Source organism: Trachypithecus francoisi, unplaced genomic scaffold (genome assembly GCF_009764315.1).
Source record: "Trachypithecus francoisi isolate TF-2019V2 unplaced genomic scaffold, Tfra_2.0 Lachesis_group7, whole genome shotgun sequence".
In the NCBI taxonomy this organism is placed as follows: Eukaryota; Metazoa; Chordata; class Mammalia; order Primates; family Cercopithecidae; genus Trachypithecus; species Trachypithecus francoisi.
Window position 1 is genome coordinate 55,151,452 of NW_022681472.1, and position 24,452 is coordinate 55,175,903.

The following is a 24,452-nucleotide window of genomic DNA, read 5'->3' on the forward strand; positions in this document are numbered from 1 at the left end:
TTGATGGCATTTTTGACATTGTCTGTATCCTTGCTGACACTCTGTCTAGTTGTTGTGTTTGTTGTTGAGAGGGGTATCGAAGTCTCCAAATATAGTTGTAGATTTATTTTTTCAGCTCTATCTCTTTCTGCTTCACATATTTTATAGCTATGTTGTTTGGTTTATACATATTTCAAATTGCTGTGTCTGTTCAGAGGTTTGGCTCTTAGGATTTTTTTCCTCTTAAACCTACTTTGTTTGACATTAACCAGTTTTTTAAAAAAATATTGAGATAAAGTTCACATAACAGAAAACGTATCATATAGCTATTTTCAAGTGTACAATTCAGGAGTTTTTAATAAATTCTTATAGCTGTGCAGCTATCACCACTGTCTAATTTTAGAACATTTTTATCTCCCCAGAAGCCGCCCCATACCCATTAAGCAATCATTCCCCATTCCCATTTCCCCACAGCCCTTGGCAATGACTAATCTACTTGGTGTCTCTGTGGAATCCTGATTTTGAATATTTTCTATAAATGGAATCATGGAATATGCAATGTTTTGTATCTGATTTATTTCACTAAGAATAATTTTTTCAAGGTTTATTCTTGTTGTAGTATATTTCAGTGCTTCATTTCTTTTCATGGCTGAATAATATTTCATAGTATGGTTATATTACATTTTGTTTCTTCATCAAGAGGTAGATATTTGAGTTATTTCCACTTTTTGGCTATTAGGAATAATGCTTTTATGAACATTCTTATACAAGCTTTTGTGTGGACATATATTTTCAGTTCCTTTGGTTATTTACATAGGAGATGTACTGCGGGATCATATGGTCACGTTTGATTAACTGCAAAATTGTTTTCCGTAGCAGCTGGACCATATGACATTCCTAGCAGCAATGTATGAGGGTTTCTTTTCTTTCCTTTTTTTTTTTTTTTTATTATACTTTAAGTTCTAGGGTACATGTGCACAACATGCAGCTTTGTTACATATGTATACATGTGCCATGTTGGTGTGCTGCACCCGTTAACTCGTCATTTACATTGGGTATATCTCCTAATGCTATCCCTCCCCACTCCCCCTACCCCCCAACAGGCCCAGGTGTGCGATGTTCTCCTTCCTGTGTCCGAGTGTTCTCATTGTTCAATTCCCACCTATGAGTGAGAACATGCGGTGTTTGGTTTTCTGTTCTTGTGATAGTTTGCTGAGAATGATGGTTTCCAGCTGCATCCATGTCCCTACAAAGGACGCAAACTCATCCTTTTTTATGGCTGCATAGTATTCCATGGTGTATATGTGCCACATTTTCTTAATCCAGTCTGTCACTGATGGACATTTGGGTTGATTCCAAGTCTTTGCTATTGTGAATAGTACCGCAATAAACATATGTGTGCATGTGTCTTTATAGCAGCATGATTTATATTCCTTTGGGTATATACCCAGTAATGGGATGGCTGGGTCAAATGGTATTTCTAGTTCTAGATCCTTGAGGAATCGCCACACTGTCTTCCACAATGGTTGAACTAGTTTACAGTCCCACCAACAGTGTAAAAGTGTTCCCATTTCTCCACATCCTCTCCAGCACCTGTTGTTTCCTGACTTTTTAATGATTGCCATTCTAACTGGTGTGAGATGGTAGTATCTCACTGTGGTTTTGGTTTGCATTTCTCTGATGGCCAGTGATGATGAGCATTTTTTCATGTGTCTGTTGGCTGCATAAATGTCTTCTTTTGAGAAGTATCTGTTCATATCCTTTGTCCACTTTTTGATGGGGTTGTTTTTTTCTTGTAAATTTGTTTGAGTTCTTTGTAGATCCTGGATATCAGCCCTTTGTCAGATGAGTAGATTGCAAAAATTTTCTCCCACTCTGTAGGTTGCCTGTTCACTCTGATGGTAGTTTCTTTTGCTATGCAGAAGCTCTTTAGTTTAATGGGATCCCATTTATTAATTTTGGCTTTTGTTGCCATGGCTTTTGATGTTTTAGAAATGAAGTCCTTGTGCATGCCTATGTCCTGAATGGTATTGCCTAGGTTTTCTTCTAGAGTTTTTATGGTTTCAGGTCTAACATTTAAGTCTCTAATCCATCTTGAATTAATATTTGTATAAAGTGTAAGGAAGGGATCCAGTTTCAGCTTTCTACATATGGCTAGCCAGTTTTCCCAGCACCATTTATTAAATAGGGAATCCTTTCCCCATTTCTTGTTTTTGTCAGGTTTGTCAAAGATCAGATGGCTGTAGATGTGTGGTATTGTTTCTGAGGGCTCTGTTCTGTTCTATTGGTCTATATCTCTGTTTTGGTACCAGTACCATGCTGTTTCGGTTACTGTAGCCTTGTAGTATAGTTTGAAGTCAGGTAGCATGATGCCTCCACCTTTGTTCTTTTGACTTAGGACTGTCTTGGCAGTTTGCGCTCTTTTTTGGTTCCATATGAACTTTAAAGTAGTTTTTTCCAAATCTGTGAAGAAACTCATTGGTAGCTTACTGGGGATGGCATTGATTCTATAAATTACCTTGGCCAGTATGGCCATTTTCATGATATTGATTCTTCCTATCCATGAGTATGAAATGTTCTTCCATTTGTTTGTGTCCTCTTTGATTTCATTGAGCAGTGGTTTGTAGTTCTCCTTGAAGAGGTCCTTTACATCCCTTGTAAGTTGGATTCCTAGATATTTTATTCTCTTTGAAGCAGTTGCGAATGGGAGTTCACTCATGATTTGGCTCTCTGTCTGTTATTGGTGTATGAGAATTCTAGTGACTTTTGCACATTGATTTTGTATCCTGAGACTTTGCTGAAGTTGCTTATCAGCTTAAGGAGATTTTGGGCTGAGACAGTGAGGTTTTCTAAATATAGAATCATGTCATCTGCAAACAGGGACAGTTTGACTTCCTCTTTTCCTAATTGAATACCCTTTATTTCTTTCTGTTGCCTGACTGCCCTGGCCAGAACTTCCAACACTATGTTGAATAGGAGTTGTGAGAGAGGGCATCCCTGTCTTGTGCCAGTTTTCAAGGGGAATGCTTCCAGTTTTTGCCGATTCAGTATGATATTGGCTGTGGGTTTGTCATAAATAGCTCTTATTATTTTGAGATACGTTCCATCAATACCGAATTTATTGAGAGTTTTTATCATGAAGGACTGTTGAATTTTGTCAAAGGCCTTTTCTGCATCTATTGAGATAATCATGTGGTTTTTGTCTTTGGTTCTGTTTATATGCTGGATTACGTTTATTGATTTGCATATGTTGAACCAGCCTTGCATGCCAGGGATGAAGCCCACTTGATTATGGTGGATAAGCTTTTTGATGTGCTGCTGGATTCACTTTGCCAGTATTTTATTGAGGATTTTAGCATCCATGTTCATCAGGGATATTGGTCTAAAATTCTCTTTTTTTGTTGTGTCTTTGCCAGGCTTTGGTATCAAGATGACATTGTCCTCATAAAATGAGTTAGGGAGGATTCCCTCTTTTTCTATTTATTGGAATAATTTCAGGAGGAATGGTACCAGCTCCTCCTTGTACCTCTGGGAGAATTCTGCTGTGAATCTGTCTGGTCCTGGACTTTTTTTGGTTGGTAGGCTATTAATTGTTGCCTCAATTTCAGAGCCTGTTATTGGTCTATTCAGAGATTCAACTTCTTCCTGATTTAATCATGGGAGTATATGCGTCCAGGAATTTATCCATTTCTTCTAGGTTTTCTAATTTATTTGCATAGAGGTGTTTATAATATTCTCTGATATTAGTTTGTATTTCTGTGGGATCAGTGGTGATATCCCCTTTATCATTTTTTATTGCGTCTATTTGATTCTTCTTTCTTTTCTTCTTTATTAGTCTTGCTAGTAGTGTATCAATTGTGTTGACCTGTTCAAAAAACCAGCTCCTGGATTCATTGATTTTTTGAAGGGTTTTTTTTGTATCTCTTATTTCCTTCAGTTCTGCTCTGATCTTAGTTATTTCTTGCCTTCTGCTAGCTTTTGAATGTGTTTGCTCTTGCTTCTCTAGTTCTTTTAATTGTGATGTCAGGGTGTCAATTTTAGATCTTTCCTGCTTTCTCTTGTGGGCATTTAGTTCTATAAATTTCCCTCTACACACTGCTTTAAATGTGTCCCAGAGATTCTGGTATGTTGTATCTTTGTTCTTATTCGTTTCAAGGAACATCTTTATTTTCTGCCTTCATTTCGTTATGTACCCAATAGTCATTTAGGAGCGTGTTGTTCAGTTTCCATGTAGTTAGGCGGTTTTGAGTGAGTTTCTTAATCCTGAGTTCTAGTTTGATTGCACTGTGGTCTGAGAGACAGTTTGTTATAATTTCTGTTCTTTTACATTTGCTGAGGAGTGCTTTACTTCCAACTATGTGGTCAATTTTGGAATAAGCGTAATGTGGTGCTCAGAAGAATGTATATTCTGTTGATTTGGGATGGAGAGTACTGTAGATGTCTATTAGGTCTGCTTGGTGCAGAGTTGAGTTCAATTCCTGGATATCCTTGTTAACTTTCTGTCTCATTGATCTGTCTAATGTTGACAGTGGAGTGTTAAAATCTCCCATTATTATTGTGTGGTAGTGTAAGTCTCTTTGTAAGTCTCTAAGGACTTCCTTTATGAATTTGGGTGCTCTTGTATTGGGTGGATACATATTTAGGATAGTTAGCTCTTCTTTTGAATTAATCCCTTTACCATTATATAATGGCCTCCTTTGTCTCTTTTGATCTTTGTTTGTTTGAAGTCTGCTTTATCAGAGACTAGGATTGCAACCACTGCCTTTTTTTGTTTTCCATTTGCTTGGTATATCTTCCTCCATCCCTTTTTTTTGAGCCTATGTGTGTCTCTGCATGTGAGATGGGTCTCCTGGATACAGCAAGTTGATGGGTCTTGACTCTTTATCCAATTTGCCAGTCTGTGTCTTTAGCCCATTTACATTTAAGGTTAATATTGTTATGTGTGAACTTGATCCTGTCATTGTGATGTTAGTTGGTTATTTTGCTCATTAGTTGATGCAGTTTATTCCTAGCATTCATGGTCTTTACATTTTGGCATGTTTTTGCAGTGGCTGGTACTGGTTGTTCCTTTCCATGTTTAGTGCTTCCTTCAGGAGCTCTTGCAGGGCAGGCCTGGTGGTGACAAAATCTCTCAGCATTTGCTTGTCTGTAAAGGATTTTTATTTCTCTTTCACTTATGAAACTTAGATTGGCTGGATATGAAATTCTGGGTTGAAAATTCTTTTCTTTACTAATGTCGAATATTGGCCCCCACTCCTTTCTGGCTTATAGAGTTTCTGTTGAGAGATCTGCTGTTAGTCTGATGGGCTTCCCTTTGTGGGTAACCCGATCTTTCTCTCTGGCTGCCCTTAACATTTTTTCCTTCATTTCACCTTTGGTGATTCCGACAATTACGTGTCTTGGAGTTGCTCTTCTCGAGGAGTATCTTTGTGGCGTTCTCTGTATTTCCTGAATTTGTTGGCCTGCCTTGCTAGGCTGGGGAAGTTCTCCTGGATAATACCCTGCAGAGTGTTTTCCAACTTGGTTCCATTCTCCCCGTTACTTTCAGGTACACTAGGCATATGTAAATTTGGTCTTTTCACTTAGTCCCATATTTCTTGGAGGCTTCGTTTGTTTCTTTTTACTCTAAACTTCTCTTCTCCCTTCATTTCATTCATTTGATGTTCAGTCACTGATACCCTTTCTTTCAGTTGATTGAGTCTGTTACTGAAGCTTGTGCATTTGTCACATAGTTCTTGTGTCATAGTTTTCATCTATATCAGGTAGTTTAAGGACTTCTCTGCATTGGTTATTCTAGTTAGCCATTCGTCAAATCTTTTTTCAAGGTTTTTAGTTTCTTTGCAGTGGGTTCGTAATTCCTCCTGTAGCTCGGAAATGTTTGATTGTCTGAAGTCTTCTTCTCTCAACTCGTCAGAGTCATTCTCCGTCCAGCTTTGTTCCATTGCTGGCGAGGAACTGTGTTCCTTTGGAGGGGGAGAGGCGCTCTGATTTTTAGAATTTCCAGCTTGTCTCTACGGCTTTTTCCCCATCTTTGTGGTTTTATCTACCTTTGGTCTTTGATGATTGTGACGTATAGATGGGGTTTTGGTGTGGATGTCCTTTCTGTTTTTTGTTTTTCCTTTTAACAGTCAGGACCCTCAGTTGCAGGTCAGTTGGAGTTTGCCCGCGGTCCACTCCAGACCCTGTATCAGCAGGAGAGGCTGCAGAAGAGTGAATATTGCTGAACAGCAAATGTTGCTGTCTGATCGTTCCTCTGGAAGCTTTTGCTCAGAGGTGTACCCATCCATGTGAAGTGTGAGGTGTCATTCTGCCCCTAGTGGGGGATGTTTCCCAGTTAGGCTACTCGAGGGTCAGGGACCCACATGAGCAGGCAGTCTATCTGTTTTCATATCTCAAACTCTGTGCTGGGAAAACCACTACTCTCTTCAAAGCTGTCCCACAGGCACATTTACATCTGCAGAGGTTTCTGCTGCCTTTTGTTTGGCTATGGCCTGTCCCTAGGGGTGGAGTCTACAGAGGCAGGCAGGCCTCCTTGAGCTGAGATGGGCTCCACCCAGTTGGAGCTTCCAGGTTGCTTTGTTTACCTAGTTAAGCCTCAGCAATGGCGGATGCCCCTCTCCCAGCCTTGCTGCAGCCTTGCAGTTAGATCTCAGACTGCTGTGCTAGCAATGAGGGGGGCTCCGTGGGCATGGGACCCTCTGAGCCACTTACAGGAAATGGTCTCCTGATGTGCCGTTTGCCAAGATCCTTGTTAAAGCGCAGTATTAGGGTGGGAGTGACCTGATTTTCCAGGTGTTGTGTGTTAGGGTTTCCGTTGGCTGGGAAGGGAATTGCCTTTCCCCTTGCGCTTCCCCGGGTGAGGCGATGGCTTGCCCTGCTTCGGCTCTCCCTCATTGGGCTGCACCCGCTGTCCTGCACCCACTCGACAGGCCCCAATGAGATGAACCCAGTGCGTCAGTTGAAAATGCAGAAATCACCCATCTTCTGTGTTGCTCACACTGGGAGCTGGATGCTGGGGCTGTTCCTATTCCACCATCTTGACGCGGATCCCCGAGGGTTTCAATATCTGCACATCCGCATCAACAATTGTTATTGTTTCTCTTTTTATTATTGCCATTTTATTTGGTGTGAAGTGGTAGCTCACTATGTTATAATTTTTTTATGTTGATGTTTATATAATCTACTTTCTCCGCCCTTTCACTTTCAACTTGCCTACATTGTTGTATTTGAAGTGAGTTTCTTATTGACTCCATATAGTTGGAATATGTTTCTTTGATCCAGTCTGTCAGTCTTGTCTTTTAATTTGTATAATCAGAGCATTTATATTAAATGCAATCATTGATATGTTAGACTTTATATCTGCCATTTTATTTTTTGCTGTCTGTTTGATATCTCTGTTTTTCATTTCTTTTTCTGTCTTCTTGTGGGTTACTTGAACATTATTTGAACATTATTTAGAATTCCATTTTGGTTTATGTGTAGTAATTTTAAGTGTATCTCATCAAGCTTTTTAAATGATTGTTTTAGGCATTACATTTTACATTTCTGACTCATTAAAGTTAACTAGTATTGTGTTATGCCAGTTCAAGTGAAATATGGAATCCTTACTTGCTCTTATATTCCTTTACCCTCCCTCATTTATAATTGAAATATTTCCTCTGTGTATATGGAGAACCATATCAGATATTATTTTTGCTTTAACATGAAACATACTTTAGAAAACTCCAGAGGAGACAGAAAGCCTGTGTACTCTATTTTTGCTTGTTGTATTCTCTTTTCTCTGCTGATATCCAAAAAAACCCTTATTTTATTCTTAACTTTCTGTTTGGAGATCTTTACCTCTCCTTTTATTGTAGATCTGCTTATGACGTATTTTGTTTGTTTGTTTGTTTTAGTTTCCCTTCATCTGAGAGTGTCTCATTTTCTCCTTCTTTCCTGAAGTATGTTTTTGCTGAATATAGAATTTGGGGTACTTTTTTTTTTTAAGCAATTGAAAAATGTCATGCTACTTCCTCCTGGCCTCTATGGTTTCTAATGAAATATCTACTGTCATTTCATTTTCCCCCCTCTATACATAAGGTGTAGTTTTTCTGTTGCTCCATTCAATATTTTTTCTCTTTTATTTTCAAAAGTTTATCCATGATGTGTGATGATTTCTTTGAGTTTACTCTGTTAGGAGCTAGCTCTGTTTCTTAATGTTTAGGTTTTGTCTTTTGGCAAATATTGGAAGTTATTAGCAACTGTTTTTTAAATTAATTGATTTTTAACTATATTATATTATATTAAATGAATTTATTTAGAGATGGAATCTCATTTGCTGGATCTACATGTTCTTTCCTTTTTAAAGCTGACTAATAATTTCATTGTATGTATATACCACATTTTGCTTATTTATTCATCCTTTGGAATTTGTGTTGCTTCCATGTTTTAGCTATTATAAATGATGAAGCTATGAACACAGGTATACAAATATCTTTTTGAAACTCTGTTTTTAATTATTTTGAGCGTATATCTAGAAGTACGATTGCTGGATCATATAGTAGTTCTATGTTTAATTTCTTGAGGAACCACGATACTGTTTTTCACTGTACCATTTTACATTCCCACTAACAATATACAAGGGTTCCAATTACTCCACATCCTGGATATAATTTGTTATTTTGTGTGTGTGTGTGTGTTTTAAAATAGTGGCCATCCTAATGGGTATGAAGTAGTATCTCTTTGTAGTTTTGATTTGCATTTTCTTAATTAGTAATGCTAAGCATATTTTCATGTGCTTGTTGTCCATTTGCATATCTTCTTTGGAAAAATGTCTATTCAAGTCCTTTGCCCATTTTTGAACTGGGTTTTTTTTGGTTGTTATTTAGGTCTAGCAATTATCTATGTATTCTGGATACCAGTGTCTCATCAGATAAGTGATTTGCAGAATTTTCTCAGATTGTTTCCCTCCATTTTCATAGCAGTCTAACTTCTTTTTGGCATTTTTCACAATGTTGAATATGTATATATTTGTGTAATTTTTTTCATGACTGCTTCTCTCACTAGATTGTGAATTTCATGAGAGAAGAGACTGAATCGGTCTTATTTACTTGTCTAACTCCAGGCTGAGTCTGGTATAGCGTAGTTTCATAGTAAATATTTATTGAATGAATGAGTGAGAAAGAGAATAAAAGACATATGAATCAAAGGTAGCGCCACATATGAGTGACCATTAGTAAATGATCATGCTTAGGCACAGACAAAACTTGCATCCTTAAGCTAGGATGAAAATCTAGTGGGCGATTACATTTCAAAGTGGGTTTTGGAGGGAATATATATTCAAACCATAGAAGCACCTGCTTGCTCTAAACTTAAGTGAGAAATAGGTTAGAATTTTGTGCAGTAGTTCTTTATCATGAATTGAAGGGTTTTGAAGTAGTAAGATTGGAATCTTGGTTGCACACAGAGTTCTTATAGTAAAAAAAATAGCTTGTTGGAGTCTTAATTTCATAGTCAGGTAATTAGCCTTGTAGGATGACAATTTTGTGTTGTGGCATTAGTGAGAGTGCCTTGTGGCATACAGTGAGTTAAACTAAAGAAAGGAGAATGATCTGTGCATAGTGAGTAATGTACTTGTTTTTATTCCAGTGTGCTCTTTACCAACTCCTTCCAAACACAGACGTGCATATACGTGCCTGTACACACACACACACACACACACACGATGTTTCTTTAAAGTATAGTTTTGTCTTTATTATGACTTCTTTTATTTTTTTCAGCTAGTCATTTAGCTTCTTTAGCCATGCTTAAAGTATTTATAATTATTCCTTCAAAATTTTATCTCAGCTTTTATCACTACCTGACTTTGCCTAGTGAATATTTTTTCTATTGTATATTCAAAAACATAACTACTTCATTTAATTAATTAGTGTAAGTTTTCTTTGCCTCTAAAAATGTTGAAGGTACATGACTATATTACTACCTGAAAGACTGTTTATTTCATATTCCATTTTGTCATATTTATGGTCTTCGATCCATTGTAGATGATCATGGCTTTTAGAGATAAAAGCAATCATAGTCATAACCAAATCCAGTCCCTCACTTTTTTTCAGGTGAAGAAACTGGGCTACAAAGTTTTAAATGCAACATTGTACAGCTTTTTGATGGTAGAGTTTTTACTAGAGTAAAGGTCTAGTGATTAGTGTATCTTTCAGTAAAGTCCCATATTAATTTTTAATGTATATGAACTGAACTTTTCTAATCCCAGCTTGTATTGTTTATATTAATAGTATAATAATGACAATATAGTATCTGACATTTACTGAGCATTTACCTGCCAAATGCACTGTTAACCACTGTCCATTTATTCTACTCAGTGCTCACGATTACTCTGTGAAGTAGCTAGTGATTTATACCTATTTTACAGACGAGAAAACTTAGAGTAGTTTAATAAATTTCTGGGCTCATGATGTGTTTAATTTCTTTGCATATCCTGCAGTATTTAACCTCAGAAATTACGTTTTTCTTCCTCTTCTATCTTGGATAAAATCTTAGGAGAAAATTCGTGTATAAGCTACTTTTTGCTTAGGAAATCTATAGCAAGACTTCTAAAAAAATTTAAAAAACAAAGAGAAAATGAAAATTAGTGTTGGAAGTAGGCACTGATGTTTTTTCTGGGTTCCCCTAATGAGCTATGGCAACCCCACTAACCAGTAGGTTTGGATTTTGATTACCAGAAGGGAGTGTGGGCAAGAAGGGAGGAATTGGAAGCGATGTTCCACTTCAGTAAGCTCATAACTTCAAAGCACTAGTGAAAAGGTAGACCGTTTCAAAAATCTGTTTCACTCCAGATTTAACAAAGAAGATTCTTTGTGTTGGCCTTGACTGGGAAGGGAGAGGATGCTTTCCTGGAGATTTTGTAACCACAACTCTGTCCTCATTCAGATTTTAATTTCTTGCCTGACCTAGGAACTACTGAACTAATTAGTTAAAATGTGATCCTTAGTGGGTTAATTACGTCCCTGAGTATTTAGTGGTAAGTACAAGTATTTGCTGTGGCACATACCCTTACATCTGACAATGTATGTGAAAAAGAACGCCTTGTGAAATGTAAACTCATAATCTAAAATTACAAAGAATTTGAGTAAATAATTCACCAAGAGCAAGACTGAGCAGAAACCTCCAGTGGCCAAATTCAACTTCTATAATGTCAGATAATATATCAGAAACAGTATAAAAGACTTTTTAAAAGTAATTGAAGAAGTAAAAGATGGAATTGAAATTACAAGAGAGACACAAGATACTATCATAAGGACTAGAGAATTTTTATAATGAAAAAAATTTTTGGAAGTCAGAAGTCCTTAATGGATTAAATGGATTAAACAGCAGATTAGACACAGCCGAAGACACTATAAGTGAACTGGAAGGTGGTTATAAAAAAGTTTCCCAGAATGCAACATTGAAAATAGAGATGATATGTGAAATACATTCAACAGATATGGATGCTAGAATGAAAAGATTATTTCTATCAACTCTCAGAACTAGAAAGTGGGAGAGAAGCAATATTTATTGACTTTTTTACCCCTGACAAAATAGATGTGAGATGTGAATCTTCAGACCTGAGAATCATAAATTCCAAGCAGGAAAAATAAACCTAAATCTCTAAGTAGACACATTGTGGTGAAACTCTGGTGTACTAAAGATAAGCATGAACCTTTAAAAGCAACCAGAGGGAAAATAAATTAATGGCATGATCTGCCAACATGTATGTTAATTATTCAGTTTCCTGCAGTTGGTAGTGAAGATGTCAAGGATAGAGAAAATTTATTTCTTCTTGAACTTATATTATATTTGAGGCATAGTATTAACCTATTTGGAATAGGTTAATTGGCTAGAAAGGGGAGGATCACTAGATTGAATTGGATGGGATCACTAGATCCCTTCTTTGAAGTCCACATACAGTCTACTGATCCTCCCCTTTCTAACCAATGTGAGTTATTGAATCTTCTTGTGAGACTATATCTAGAAGTTGTAAGTTCCTCTGTATTCTAAAGAACCAAACTCTGTCCCCTTCCAAATAAAAATACTTAATTTTCTAGTCTCTTGTACCCAGAAATGTTCTTATTCCCACATTTGGAATTATGACATAGTAGATCAATCAAAGTTAAGTAAATAAGCTTATAATGGAACAAGTCACTTGAGTTTTTGAGTTTTTTTTTTTTAATTTAATTTTTTTAAGAGCAGTTTTAGGTTCACAGTACAATTGAGAAGAAGGTACAGAGATTTCCCATATACCCCCACTCCAAAACATGTATAGTCTGTCTCCCCTATTATCAATTTCGATATCCCCCATCAGAGTGATACATTTGTTACCTTCATGAACCTACACTGATGTGTCACAATTACTCAAGTCCATAGCCTACTTTGGATTTTACTCTTAGTGTTGTATATTCTATGGAGTTGGGAAAATGTATATGATATGTATCCATCCTTATCCTATCATATAGAATATTTCACAGCCCTAAGATTTCTTTTTTTTTTTTTTTTAAGGCGGAGTCTTGCTCTGTCGCCCGGACTGGAGTGCAGTGGCCAGATCTCAGCTCACTGCAAGCTCCGCCTCCCAGGTTTACGCCATTCTCCTGCCTCAGCCTCCCGAGTAGCTGGGACTACAGGCGCCGCCACCTCGCCCGGCTAGTTTTTTGTATTTTTAGTAGAGACGGGGTTTCACCGTGTTAGCCAGGATGGTCTCGATCTCCTGACCTCGTGATCCGCCCGTCTCGGCCTCCCAAAGTGCTGGGATTACAGGCTTGAGCCACCGTGCCCGGTCGATTTCTTTGTATTCTACCTATTTATCCCATCCCCCACCAGCCAAACCCAGCAACCACTGGTCTTTTTACTGTTTCCGTAGTTTTGCCTTTTCAAGAATGTAGCCTTTTCACATTCTCTTAGTAATGTGCCTTATCATGGCTTGATAGCTCATTTCTTTTTAGCAGTAATATTTCTTGTCTGGATGTACCATAGTTTATTCATTCACCTACTAAGGGACATCTTGGTTGCTTTTGTGTTTTGGCAACTATCAAAGCTGCTATAAATATCTGTATGCAGGTTTTTGTGTGGACTTGTCTCACCTCCTTTGGGTAAATACCAAAGAGTGTGAATACTGAATGGTATGATAAATGTGTGTTTAGTTTTATATGAAACTATCAAACTGTCTTGCAGAGTGACTGTAGCCATTTTGCATTCTCACCAACAGTGAATGAGTTTCTGTTTCTCCACATCCTCACCAGCATTTGGCATTGTCAGTGAGATTAATTCTTATTAGTAATGCAAATAAGTTTTCTAAGAACGTATGTGGTGTGACAAAGACATGTAGGAGAGATTGTGATTTATACAATTTAAGAGTTAGATCAATGAGATCACTTGGACTCGGGAAGGGGAACATCACACACTGGGGCCTATCATGGGGAGGGGGGAGGAGGGAGGGATTGCATTGGGGAGTTATACATGATATAAAAGTCATGCACATGTACCCTAGAACTTAAAGTATAATAAAATAAAAAAAAAAAAAAAAGAGTTAGAAGCATATTTTATGTATTTATTTTATATTAAGAATTATGTCATAAGCAAGGCGGCAAACTGTATTGCTTTAAATTGAGGCATTTAAAAATCATTCTGTCACTGTGAAGCTGAACTTTTACTTGTCAAATGTTTATTTTTGCCATTGTTTTTGTTTAAAAAAAGAATTACATGTTTGTCAGTAATTGCTTGCTGACTCTTTGCTGGTGATTACAGCAATGTGGACAGGGATTTCTGAGATGCAAATAGAGGTGGAACAATGAAAATTAAGCTCCTTTGCAGTGAGCCGAGATTGTGCCACTGCACTCCAACCTCGGCGACAGAGCGAGACTCCGTCTCAAAAGAAAAAAAAAAAGAAAGAGAGAAAATTAAGCTCTACTGAACAGACTTTGTGTTTTGTACCTTGTGAATATTTAAAGTTCAGTTCTGTCATTTAATGATCACTGTGAGTTGCACTTTTGAGATTACTTTTTGTTTCATGTTGTTTCAGTGGTTATATTTTATGTTCTGCTGAAAATACTAAGTGCTTTTTACCTGGATATTTTGACTTAACCCTAGAATGGGTCACTATATCTTTTTTTTATGTTAAAATCATTATAATCAACAACAATAATAAAACTACCTCTATGTTTTTAAGTGTGCTGTCTCTTAAAGTTTCTCTTTTCAGAGGGAGATTTTTATAGTCTTTGTCACCTATTGAATCTTAGAACTAACTAACTTTTTTGGTACACCTGTCTTATTAGTATTTCCTAGCAAGCCACTTTTATTTAGGCTTTTCACTTTCTTCTTATGTGCTAAATCTTCCCCTCATTTCACTTTCTCCTTTTATTCTTCCCCTGAAAGGATAATACTTATTTCTTACTATATAATATAAAAGATTTGGAAGCTCTTGACTGTCTCTTTAATGCGTCTTTTAAAATAATTTACTTCTTTCCTCTTTCAGAAACCTTTATTATAGTTACACTCTCCTGTGATTTTGTTATTTCCCAGTATCAATATGGCTCCTGGCTGTTTGAATGTTTTGGATGGTCGTTTGTTGTTGTTGTTGTTGTTTCAAACAGGGTCTGGCTTTGTTGCTCAGGCAAGAGGGTATTGGCATGACCATGACTCACTGAAGCCTCAGGCAATCCTCCCACTGCAGCCTCCGAAGTAGCTGGGACCACAGGTGTGTGTCACCATGCCTGGCTAATTTTTAATTTTTTTGTCGAGATGGGGTCCCATTATGTAGCCCAGACTTGTCTCAAACTCCTGAGCTCAAGTGATCTTCCTGCCTTGGCCTCCCAAAGGGCTGGGATTATAGGCATGAACTGCATCCGGCCAATCTTTTGTTTTATTTTATTAAATTATAGCTTTGCAAGGCTTGTAACAAACAGAGCAGTCTTCTGGCCCCCTGTCATCCTTACTGCTTTTTAGAGACAATCATTTTTCAACTTTTTCTTAGATATATACCTCTAAATTTCTAAATAGTAGTCTTTGTCGCAGTTTTCTTTTTTTTTCTAATAAAGCTCTTTTTATTTTTTATTATTTATTTATTTATTTTATTTTATTTTATTATTATTATACTTTAAGTTCTAGGGTACATGTGCATAACGTGCAGGTTTGTTACATATGATACTTGTGCCATGTTGGTGTGCTACACCCATCAACTCATCAGCACCCATCAACTCGTCAGCACCCATCAACTCGTCATTTACATCAGGTATAACTCCCAATGCAATCCCTCCCCCCTCCCCCCTCCCCATGATAGGCCCCTGTGTGTGATGTTCCCCTTCCCGAGTCCAAGTGATCTCATTGTTCAGTTCCCACCTATGAGTGAGAACATGCGGTGTTTGGTTTTCTGTTCTTGTGATAGTTTTTCCCATGTTTTTCCACAGAGAAAGTCAGTGTTGGCCGTAAAAGCTAAATCATTCTCTGTGTTAGGCAGGGGTATGTCGATGTTATCTACATACTTACTGTTGAATATGAGGATATATTAGTTTTCTATTGCTGCTGTAACAAATTCCCATAAACTTAGTGCCTTCAAACAACACACATTTATTTTCTTACAATTACGTAGTTTAGAAGACTGAAATGGGTCTCAGACTAAAATCAAGGTGTCAGTAGGGCTCCTTTTTAGAGGCTCTAAGATAAAACCCCTTTCCCTGTCCTTTCTAGCTTTTAGAAATTTCCTGAATTCCTTGGCCTGTGACCCCCTCCTCCGTCTCTAAAGCCAGCAATGTTACATTTCCATGACTGTGCATCTGTCATCACATCTCTTTCTCTGACTCTTCTTTTTTGCCTCCTCCTACTACTTTTAAGGAGTCTTCTGATTACATTGGGTTCACCTGAATAATCTAGGATCATCTCCCTATTTCAAGGTCAGCTGATTCGGAATCTGAATTTCCCTTTCCATAATGATATGACATGTTCACAGGTCCTGAGATTTGGCATATGAACATCTTTGGGGGGGCCATTATTCTGCCTGTCATAGAAGATTTAGTTTTTAGGGCCAATACTCACAGCCTCTATCTCTTATTCCTTTTCCTGAATCTTTGATTGTAATTATATCACAGTTTTTGCTTAAATCTGTACTAAGTATGAACGTATTATAAACATGTATGTATGAGTTAGAATATGCTACCATTGCATTTATTTTTCTTATAAAACTTGTATTCTTGGAGTTAATAACTGTCTTGGAGTTAACTGTCTTTTTTTTGTTATTGCTTGATTAGTGTTTTATGTACTTATTTTTAATTAATTCCCCCAAACTCTGACATAAACATAGCTTCTCTCAATGCCTTCAGGTGCATGAGATAATTACTTTCAATTTTTGGAGTCATTGTTTTTTTAAATGGTCTTTCCTACTGCTTTTCTCTTTGTTCCCTAGGCCTACTACAGAGATGTCTTGAAATTTCTTTTTATCATTTTCCTGGGATTTCCTTTTCTCCTATTGAATCCCGTTTCTTAGACCATATATGTTACTCTTTCTTGATTTACTCTCTTTTTTAGATGGAGCAAAATCCTCTGGTTATCTTCCTGGTATAGGAAGTAAACTTTTTTCAGGTCTGACATGTTTGAATGAATCTTCATTTTATCTTTATATGTAATTGATTGGACTATATATAGATTTTTAGGGTGGGAGTGATTTTCGTACAGAAATTTGAAAGCATCACATTATTGTCTTCTTGCTTTTGGCATTTCTGTTGAGAAGTTTGATGCCATTCTAATTGTTTAACCTTTTTTTTTGTCACCTGTTTTTGTTTTTATGTGTATGTGTCTGTCTTATGTCAGAAGCTTTTAGGAGTGTCTCTTTAGCCCTAATGTTCAGGTGGTATGAGTTTATGTGTGTGTTTTTTTCATTTGTTATACTGGATACATAGTAAACACTTTTAATTTGGAACTCCTTTTCTACAGTTTGGGAAATACTCTTGAACTATGTTTTTGATTATTTTCCCCATTTTCTTTTAATAGTTCCTTCTAGACCTTTTGTTTTTTAGATATTGGATTGCTTATGTTGATCTTTTCATTTTATTTTCATTTTTCTTCCATTTTCATTCTCTGGATTTTTTGGTTTTAATTTATGGGAGATTTTCTCAACTTTATTTTCCAATCTATTTATTAAAGATAATTAGCATCATATTTTTAATTTCTGAGTGCTTGTTTTTGTTGTTTGTATATTTTAAATAAATGTTCATTTCCTAATGCAGTATCTTCTGTACTCTCTTTGAGGACAGAAATCATTATTATTATTATTTGAAGTTTTCTTTTGCTCCTGGTTTTGTCCGTTTACCCCATGTTCCTTTTCTTTATGTTTTAAAATAATATCTGCCTGTCACACTTGTGATTTCCATCTAATATTTAACGATCCTTCATATTGCAGAATGAAGTACAAAATAACTGAAACCTCTGTGTGAGGTTGGAATTTGTTGATTGTAGGGGAATTGGACACACAGCTCATTTTTGGTTTGAGGATAATCGATTATCAGTGTCATGGTTCCTTTTTCTTGAGCTTGCTCGTTTTTACAGAGAGAAAGCCACCCATTTCCTTCTTGAGGTTTCTAAGCCTGGTACTTAGTAAAGGAAGGGGAGATTTCATTATCAGGAATCCAGAATCCAGATTCTAAGATAATTCCTCCCTTTTAGCATATGGTTGTATTTCATATTTCTCAGTTGAGAGTCCTCCTGGTTTAACCTCTCCAAAGTAAACCCTTTAGTCTTCTGCCAGGTGAGTGTCAGGTAGTTACTGACACTCATGGATTAGAGGAGAGGATTCTACATGGATTAAGAAAAATAATCTGTGGTCACTAGATAAAATTTTAGTCACCTCCTCATCTTTCTAACCTCATCTGCATCCCTGCCTTCAGTGCTGCGTGGCCTCTTTTTAATTCTTATATTTCTGGGGCTTATTGCAGGATAAATTTGCTTATTAGTTTAATTACCCACAGGCACTTCTCTCTGTTCTACTAAGGCTACTCATTGCTACTTGTTCATCAGATATCCATCTTTCCAAATTTAGATGATAGCTCTTGCTTGTTTGAGAGCGGCCTATTTGGCTCTTGTCTTTTTATTTTTGGTTCTTTGTTAGTTTAGTGCCTTAAAATAATTTCTTAATAGTCTTTTGGTGGACTTCAGTGGGGGAACAGAAGTAATCATATGGTTTTACTCCTTAATCTTTTAATTCCACAGAGATATATAGATCTTTCTTGTTAGTTCATCTTTTAATATGTACATCATAACTACAAAAGTGATCATAAGCTGATTACTGAACACTAGAAAGTTGACACTGAGGGAAAGGTCTCAGTGAGTCTTAAAGAATTATGGAGGGCAAGAAGGTTGGTGGAAAAAGAATTAGGGTTAGCCTGGGCACCATAGTGAGACCCTGTCTCTACAGAAAAAGCAGGTGTGGTAGAGTACATACCTATAGTCCCAGCTACCCAGGAGGCTGAGATGGGAGGATCACTTGAGCCCAGGGGCTCAAGATTACAGTGAGCTATTAAGTTTAGGAAACTGTAAAGGAAGCCGTGTTATAAAATAATTTTAAAGAAACTCATTTGGTCTATCCATATTCTTTTGCTTTTGTATATACCAGAAACTAATTGATATTTTTGGTTCTGAACACCATCAATGACTCTTTAGGGAATCTTTCAGTAGCTCTTGTTTGCTGACTACTATATAGGTTTCCTGTATTTCTTTTGAAAAATTGGTATTGAATGAGAGTCTGACCCTAAGGCATAAGAGCCAGGGGAGGGCAGGGTATTATTAAGTTCTATTTCTGTCTCATCATCTAACATAGTGATTGGAACAGGTTAAGTTATCCATTGATTATAGCTCCCTGCAAATACAGTAGATGTTAAATAGAGTTGCTCAGCATCCTTTCTTATAAAGAAAAATGAGATCCAGGCTTTGCCACTTTCTGACTTGGGCCTTTGCAAAATCCGTATTTCTCCAATCCTTTTTTTATATATATAGAATGAAAATAGTAATAGCTCCTAAGGGTTATTTTGTGTGTGCCAAATAAATAAAATAAACTGGGTATCATGCATGGCACTCAGTAAGTGCTCAGTGAATGTTAAGTGCTATGATTACTATTATTGATACTACTGCTGCTGCTTTTATTGCTGCTGCTGCTACTACTACTACTACTACTACTACTACTACGATGATGATGATGATTGTATTAGCATTTTTGGCATCATTTAATTTTCTGAAATATTAAAATTTCCTGAGACATGAATTTTGAGAATCTGTTAAAAAATGCTTTAAAATGTGTAAATAAAGTTTTAGATACCATTTCATAGGTGTAATGAACTCCTTAAAGTGTGCTATAGACCATAGGTTTAGAACTCCTTCTCAGAGGATAATGGATACCACTTCAAACGGACACAATTCAGGTGGCAAATATTGGAAAATAGCAACCAATCAGTACACAATTATATAAAGACAAAATACAAATTAGCAAATTAATAGCTTCAAGTGTTAGTCCGTTCTCATACTGCTGTAAAGAACTGCCCGAGACTGGGTAATTTATAAAGGAAAGACATTTAATTGATTCACAGTTCCACATGGCTGGGGAGGGCTCAGGAAATTTACAATTATGGCAGAATGCGAAGGGGAAGCAAGTACCTTCTTCAGATGGTGGCAGGAGAGAGAATTGCCAGCGAATGAGGAAGTACCATGCTTTAAAAACCATTAGATCTTGTGAGAACTCCCTCACTATCATGAGAACAGCATGAGGGAAACTGCTCCCATAATCCAGTCACTTCCCACCTGGTTCTTCCCTTAAAACCTTGAGATTATAATTCAACATGGGGTTTGGGTGGGGTCACAAAGCTAAACCATATCATAAGGGTTGATTTGGGACAAGATATTTCTCAGGATAACATTCTCTAACCATTTGCAAATCATTTAATGTGCTTGTTAAATAGCAGAATTCTGGGCCATAGCTCAGGATGACTGAATCATAATTTCTTTGAGAGATTATGAGTCTTCTTGAATACCCTAAAGTTTAAAGTCAAGGATTTTAGAATGTGTAATACAACTATCATAGAAAGTGTATGATCTTAACTATTCATACATAGTTAAAGAAGCTTCAAAAACAAAGGATGGAATTTATTTAACCAAAGTGTGGAAAGGGAAAAATAGGCGAAATTACGTTGGTGGGTTTTCATGAATAGCTGGCAAAGTAGTGACGAAGTCTTCTGTGATGGGATGAGATTGTGTTAAACACCCTAGATTTTTCACATAGTAACTGTTGTCCTCTGGGCAAAAATTAGTTACCTTCTCTGATCTATTGTATCCTCATCTGTAAAATGAAGATAATAATAATATCTATAGTATAGGCCTGGTGTAAGGACCGAATGAGAAAATGTACATAACACATACTGAAGTCCTCAGTAAATGTTAATTGATTAGAGTTAATTGTCATTATCATCATCATCATCATCACTATCATCATCATTTTAGTGGTGGTTATCCATACTGTCAGTATAATATTCTTAAGTTTCTTTGCCTGTATAATTCTCACCTACCCTTAAGGATCAAAATGAGGTCCTCCCTTTTGATTACATTTTTCTAACCATTTATTTATGGGAATCACTACCTTCTGTGCTTTTATATCCTTTAGCAAGTAGTAGATAATAAAGATGTTAATATCTACTTTTTTGGTTAATTGATAAAAATTTATTTGCTTCCTATTTATCTACACAGAGCAAGTGAATTTTATTTATAAGCTATTGTATTTTAACACAGGAGCTATTTGAGCTGCAGGTTGAGTGATCCCCTACTCTGAAAATTCAAAATCTGAAATGTTCTAAAATCTCAAACTTTTTGAGAGCCAACGTGACTCTCAAAGGAAATGTTCATTGGAGCATTTTTGGTTTTTGATTTTCAGAGTGGAGATGCTCCACTGGTAAATATATAATACAAATATTCCAAAATTCAACAAAATCCAAAATTCAAGACACTTCTGCTCCCAAGTATTTTGGATAAGGCATCCTCGATCTGTATTTTGTTTCTGTTTCCTCATTTCACCTGACCAAGATATTTCAGAGAATTTGTTTACTCAGGTAGTTTTTTTGTTTTTTTTTTCCTGAGACGGAGTCTCACTCTGTCGCCAGACTGGAGTACAGTGGCGTGATCTCTGCTCACTGCAACCTCTGCCTCCCGGGTTCAAGTGATTCTCCTGCCTCAGCCTCCCTAGCAGCTCGGACTACAGGTGCATGCCACCATGCCCTGTTAATTTTTGTATTTCCTTTTTAGTAGAGATGGGGTTTCACCATGTTGACCAGGATGGTCTTGATCTCTTGACCTCGTGATCCGCTTGCCATGGCGGATCATGCCACGGTGCGTGCACCACCATGCCCGGCGTAGGTGGAGACATTTAAACATAAAACTACCTGAGTAAGGCCAGGCCGCGGTGGCTAACACCTGTAATCCCAGCACTTTGGAAGGCCCAGGTGGGTGGATCACCTGAGGTCAGGAGTTCAACACCCGCCTGGCCAATATGGTGAAACCCCGTCTCTACTAAAAATACAAAAATTAGCCAGGCTGGTGGAACGCGCCCGTAATCCCAACTACTAGGGAAACTGAGGCAGGAGAATTGCCTGAACCCAGGAGGCAGAGATTGTAGTGAGCTGAGACTGCACCACTGCACTCCAGCCTGGGTGATAGAGCGAGACTCTGTCTCAAAAAAATAATAATAAAGTCTTCACCTAAATTAAACTCGACTGTATAAGTTAAATTTGTTTTAAAAAGAAAAATCTTACTCTGTTTTCTAAAGCCAAATATGATTTTTAAAACTGTTTATTTTTTTTAAAGTATTTGTACATTTACTTTTATTTCTTGTGCTTAACTAATCAAGAATTGACTGCATAAGTATGGTTATGAGAGTTCAGACCATTTATTTTAAATTTGCATCCTTTCACCTCTGAAACACTAAACTATGAAACCTAACACAAATACTGTAAGAACATCTGAGGTAGATAGTTAAAGTATAATTAAGTTTAAATGCCTTGGTGAAGGAGTATAAAAATTATTTAAATTCAATCAGCTAGTACATTTGCAGTTTTCTTTTATTAGGTGTGAAATCTAAGAATCTCCTGCCAACTCTTGAAGGCTCAATCCAGAATGTTGAATTGAAGTACTGCAGCACATCATTGGTCAAATGTGCCTCTGGGACCATGGGATCAATAAAAATTTGTGCCAAAGCCCCAGGTATGTGCAGCTGGACCGTGTAAAACTTTATTGCCTGTATAGGAGAATTGGCCTTGCATTTTACAAGGAACGTTACTGAAACAAGAATTTACTCATTGTTTCTGTGAATCAGACGTTTTAAATTTTTACTTAGAAATTTTTCTAATTGTACCAGGATGATACTTCTTGACTTTAACAAATTAATTTTTATTTAGGGAAAAATACTGAGTTTTATGAATGGTTATGAGGGAGAAAAAGGAATGTTTATTATACTTTTTGGGGGAATAGGAGGGGTGTGTGTGTGTGTGTGTGTGTATATGTGTGTGTGTGTGTGTGTATATATACACACATATATATAAAAGACACTTAAATTAAAAAGTTGTTATTATAATATAATTAAATAGGAGACCCAATTGTTTTTAAATTTTGGTTGCAAATGACTTTACCTTCCTACCAATATTTTATTTCATAATATATTTTTAAAACTATTTGTGATTTTTTTCAGTGCAAACTGATTTTAAGGTAAGTTTATAAAGGTCCAGATTTCATTTAATTTTTAGAAGACAGTGTGTTGTTTCCTTTTATAACCTTTTCTGGACATGTTCTGCATTCATTAGCAAATACGAAAACTTAAGAGTTAAAAATGCTTTACATTTTATGAAACTCAGTATAATTAAATGTATAGCTAATATCAAATAAAATAGAAATGTTATATTATGGTGTTAGTATATTTTAAAATCAAACATTCTCAAGTGACTCATGTTTTATTTTTGTTATTGTCTTACAAATATTTCTTTTCAGTTGATAGTGGAAAAGAGAAGTTGATTCCCTTGCTTCAGGGTCCTTCTGACACTAAAGACCTTCATGGCACCAAGTGGCTCAATGAGAGTAGAAAGCCAGAGTCTCTCTTAGCTCCAGATTTGATGGCCTTCACAATCCAAGTTCCACAATATATTGACTACTGCCACAATTCTGGTAAGTACAAACCTATCATTATTCCCTTATTTCGCATTTTTTTTCCCAGAAAGGCTTTTAAAATTGTTTTTTTTTTTTTGCTATTTTTGTCAATTGGCTTTCTCTGCAGTTGTGCTTTTTCAAAATTCAGATTAAGAATTTTTGTATCACTTTTGTTAATTGAAATGTGTTTATAAATAATAATGATTTTATTTATATGAGAGAATTTAGCTGTATGTATAGTGGTTAACTTCAGATTCACCTATATAAGGAACAACTGAGTTTTAAAATATAGCATATCATTATAATGCAGACTTTCTAGGGATAGTAGCACTTTGTAACCCACAGTTTGTCATGTGTAAATTAGGTGTTTTTACCTTCTGTAATTTTTTAGGAATGAAAAGATTTGATGGTAGAACTGAGAAAAAATCTCAGAGGTCATTATCTCATTTTTTAGTTTTTTTTTTCCTGGTAGCACTTTGAATAGAGTCTATTTCATTTTATTCTACACCATAATAGCAGAGCTATACCTCTCATGTTGAGAGGAGGTATCAGAAGGATCAATGAAGACTGAGAAAAGAAAAATGTATGATAGGTAGAGATCACTATCAGCCATGAATTCACTTAGCCAGTATGTGGTTAGCAAAGTCAGGGTGTTCAGTCAATGAGGCTAGCAACATGATAGTAATATAGACATTTGTTTTAAAAGATAGGTGGTCCACATTTTCTCTCTAGAAGTAACTGGCCAGTGAGTAGTTTCAAATAGTTGCTTAAGAGTAGAGCTTCATTAACATTATTCAATAACTACTGTAGCTTATAGAAAGTGTGTTCAGCACTAGTATGTTCAAGTAGAAACTATGAAAAGATTTGCAATTAACTGAGCAGAGACTATGTAGAGGTGAATATTGAATAAAGCAGTACACAAGTGAATATATAGAGGGACACAAAACATTTGAAAGATGAATATATTATGGTAATATTTGCAGTTGAGTGGCATCCACACTGAAAACTGGAAATTAGTCTTTGAAAGGTGAGTCTAAGGATGCTGTCTGTCAGCATGCTTCTAAGGACAGCACACCTCAAAAATAAGATTTCAGCCTAGTAAGAATGGGTATGGAACCATAAAGAACGAATGACTAGAGGATGACTCCAGGATCCAAAGTAGGGCTGTCGCTATAGAGAAATGATTTTACCAATGTTTTAAGGCAGGGATTGGTAAACACTTTATTAAAGGGCCTGACAGCTAATATTTTAGGGTTTATGGCCCATACAGTCTCTGTCTCAACTATTTCTGC

General features: G+C 36.5%; 1 protein-coding gene across 10 annotated transcripts in view; it reads left to right on the plus strand.

Moving 5' to 3' along the window:
* Positions 1-24,452, plus strand: part of VPS13B (vacuolar protein sorting 13 homolog B) — an 869,883-nt gene that overhangs the window by 250,323 nt on the left and 595,108 nt on the right. For all 10 annotated transcript variants that reach the window (XR_004435186.1, XM_033202375.1, XM_033202376.1 and 7 more), the window contains exons 18-19: positions 22,090-22,224; positions 23,005-23,178. Coding sequence is in view for 9 of the 10 variants with exons in the window: in XM_033202375.1 (XP_033058266.1) it covers positions 22,090-22,224; positions 23,005-23,178 (309 nt within the window). In the remaining variant the exon portion in view is untranslated. The remainder of the gene's footprint in view (positions 1-22,089; positions 22,225-23,004; positions 23,179-24,452) is intronic.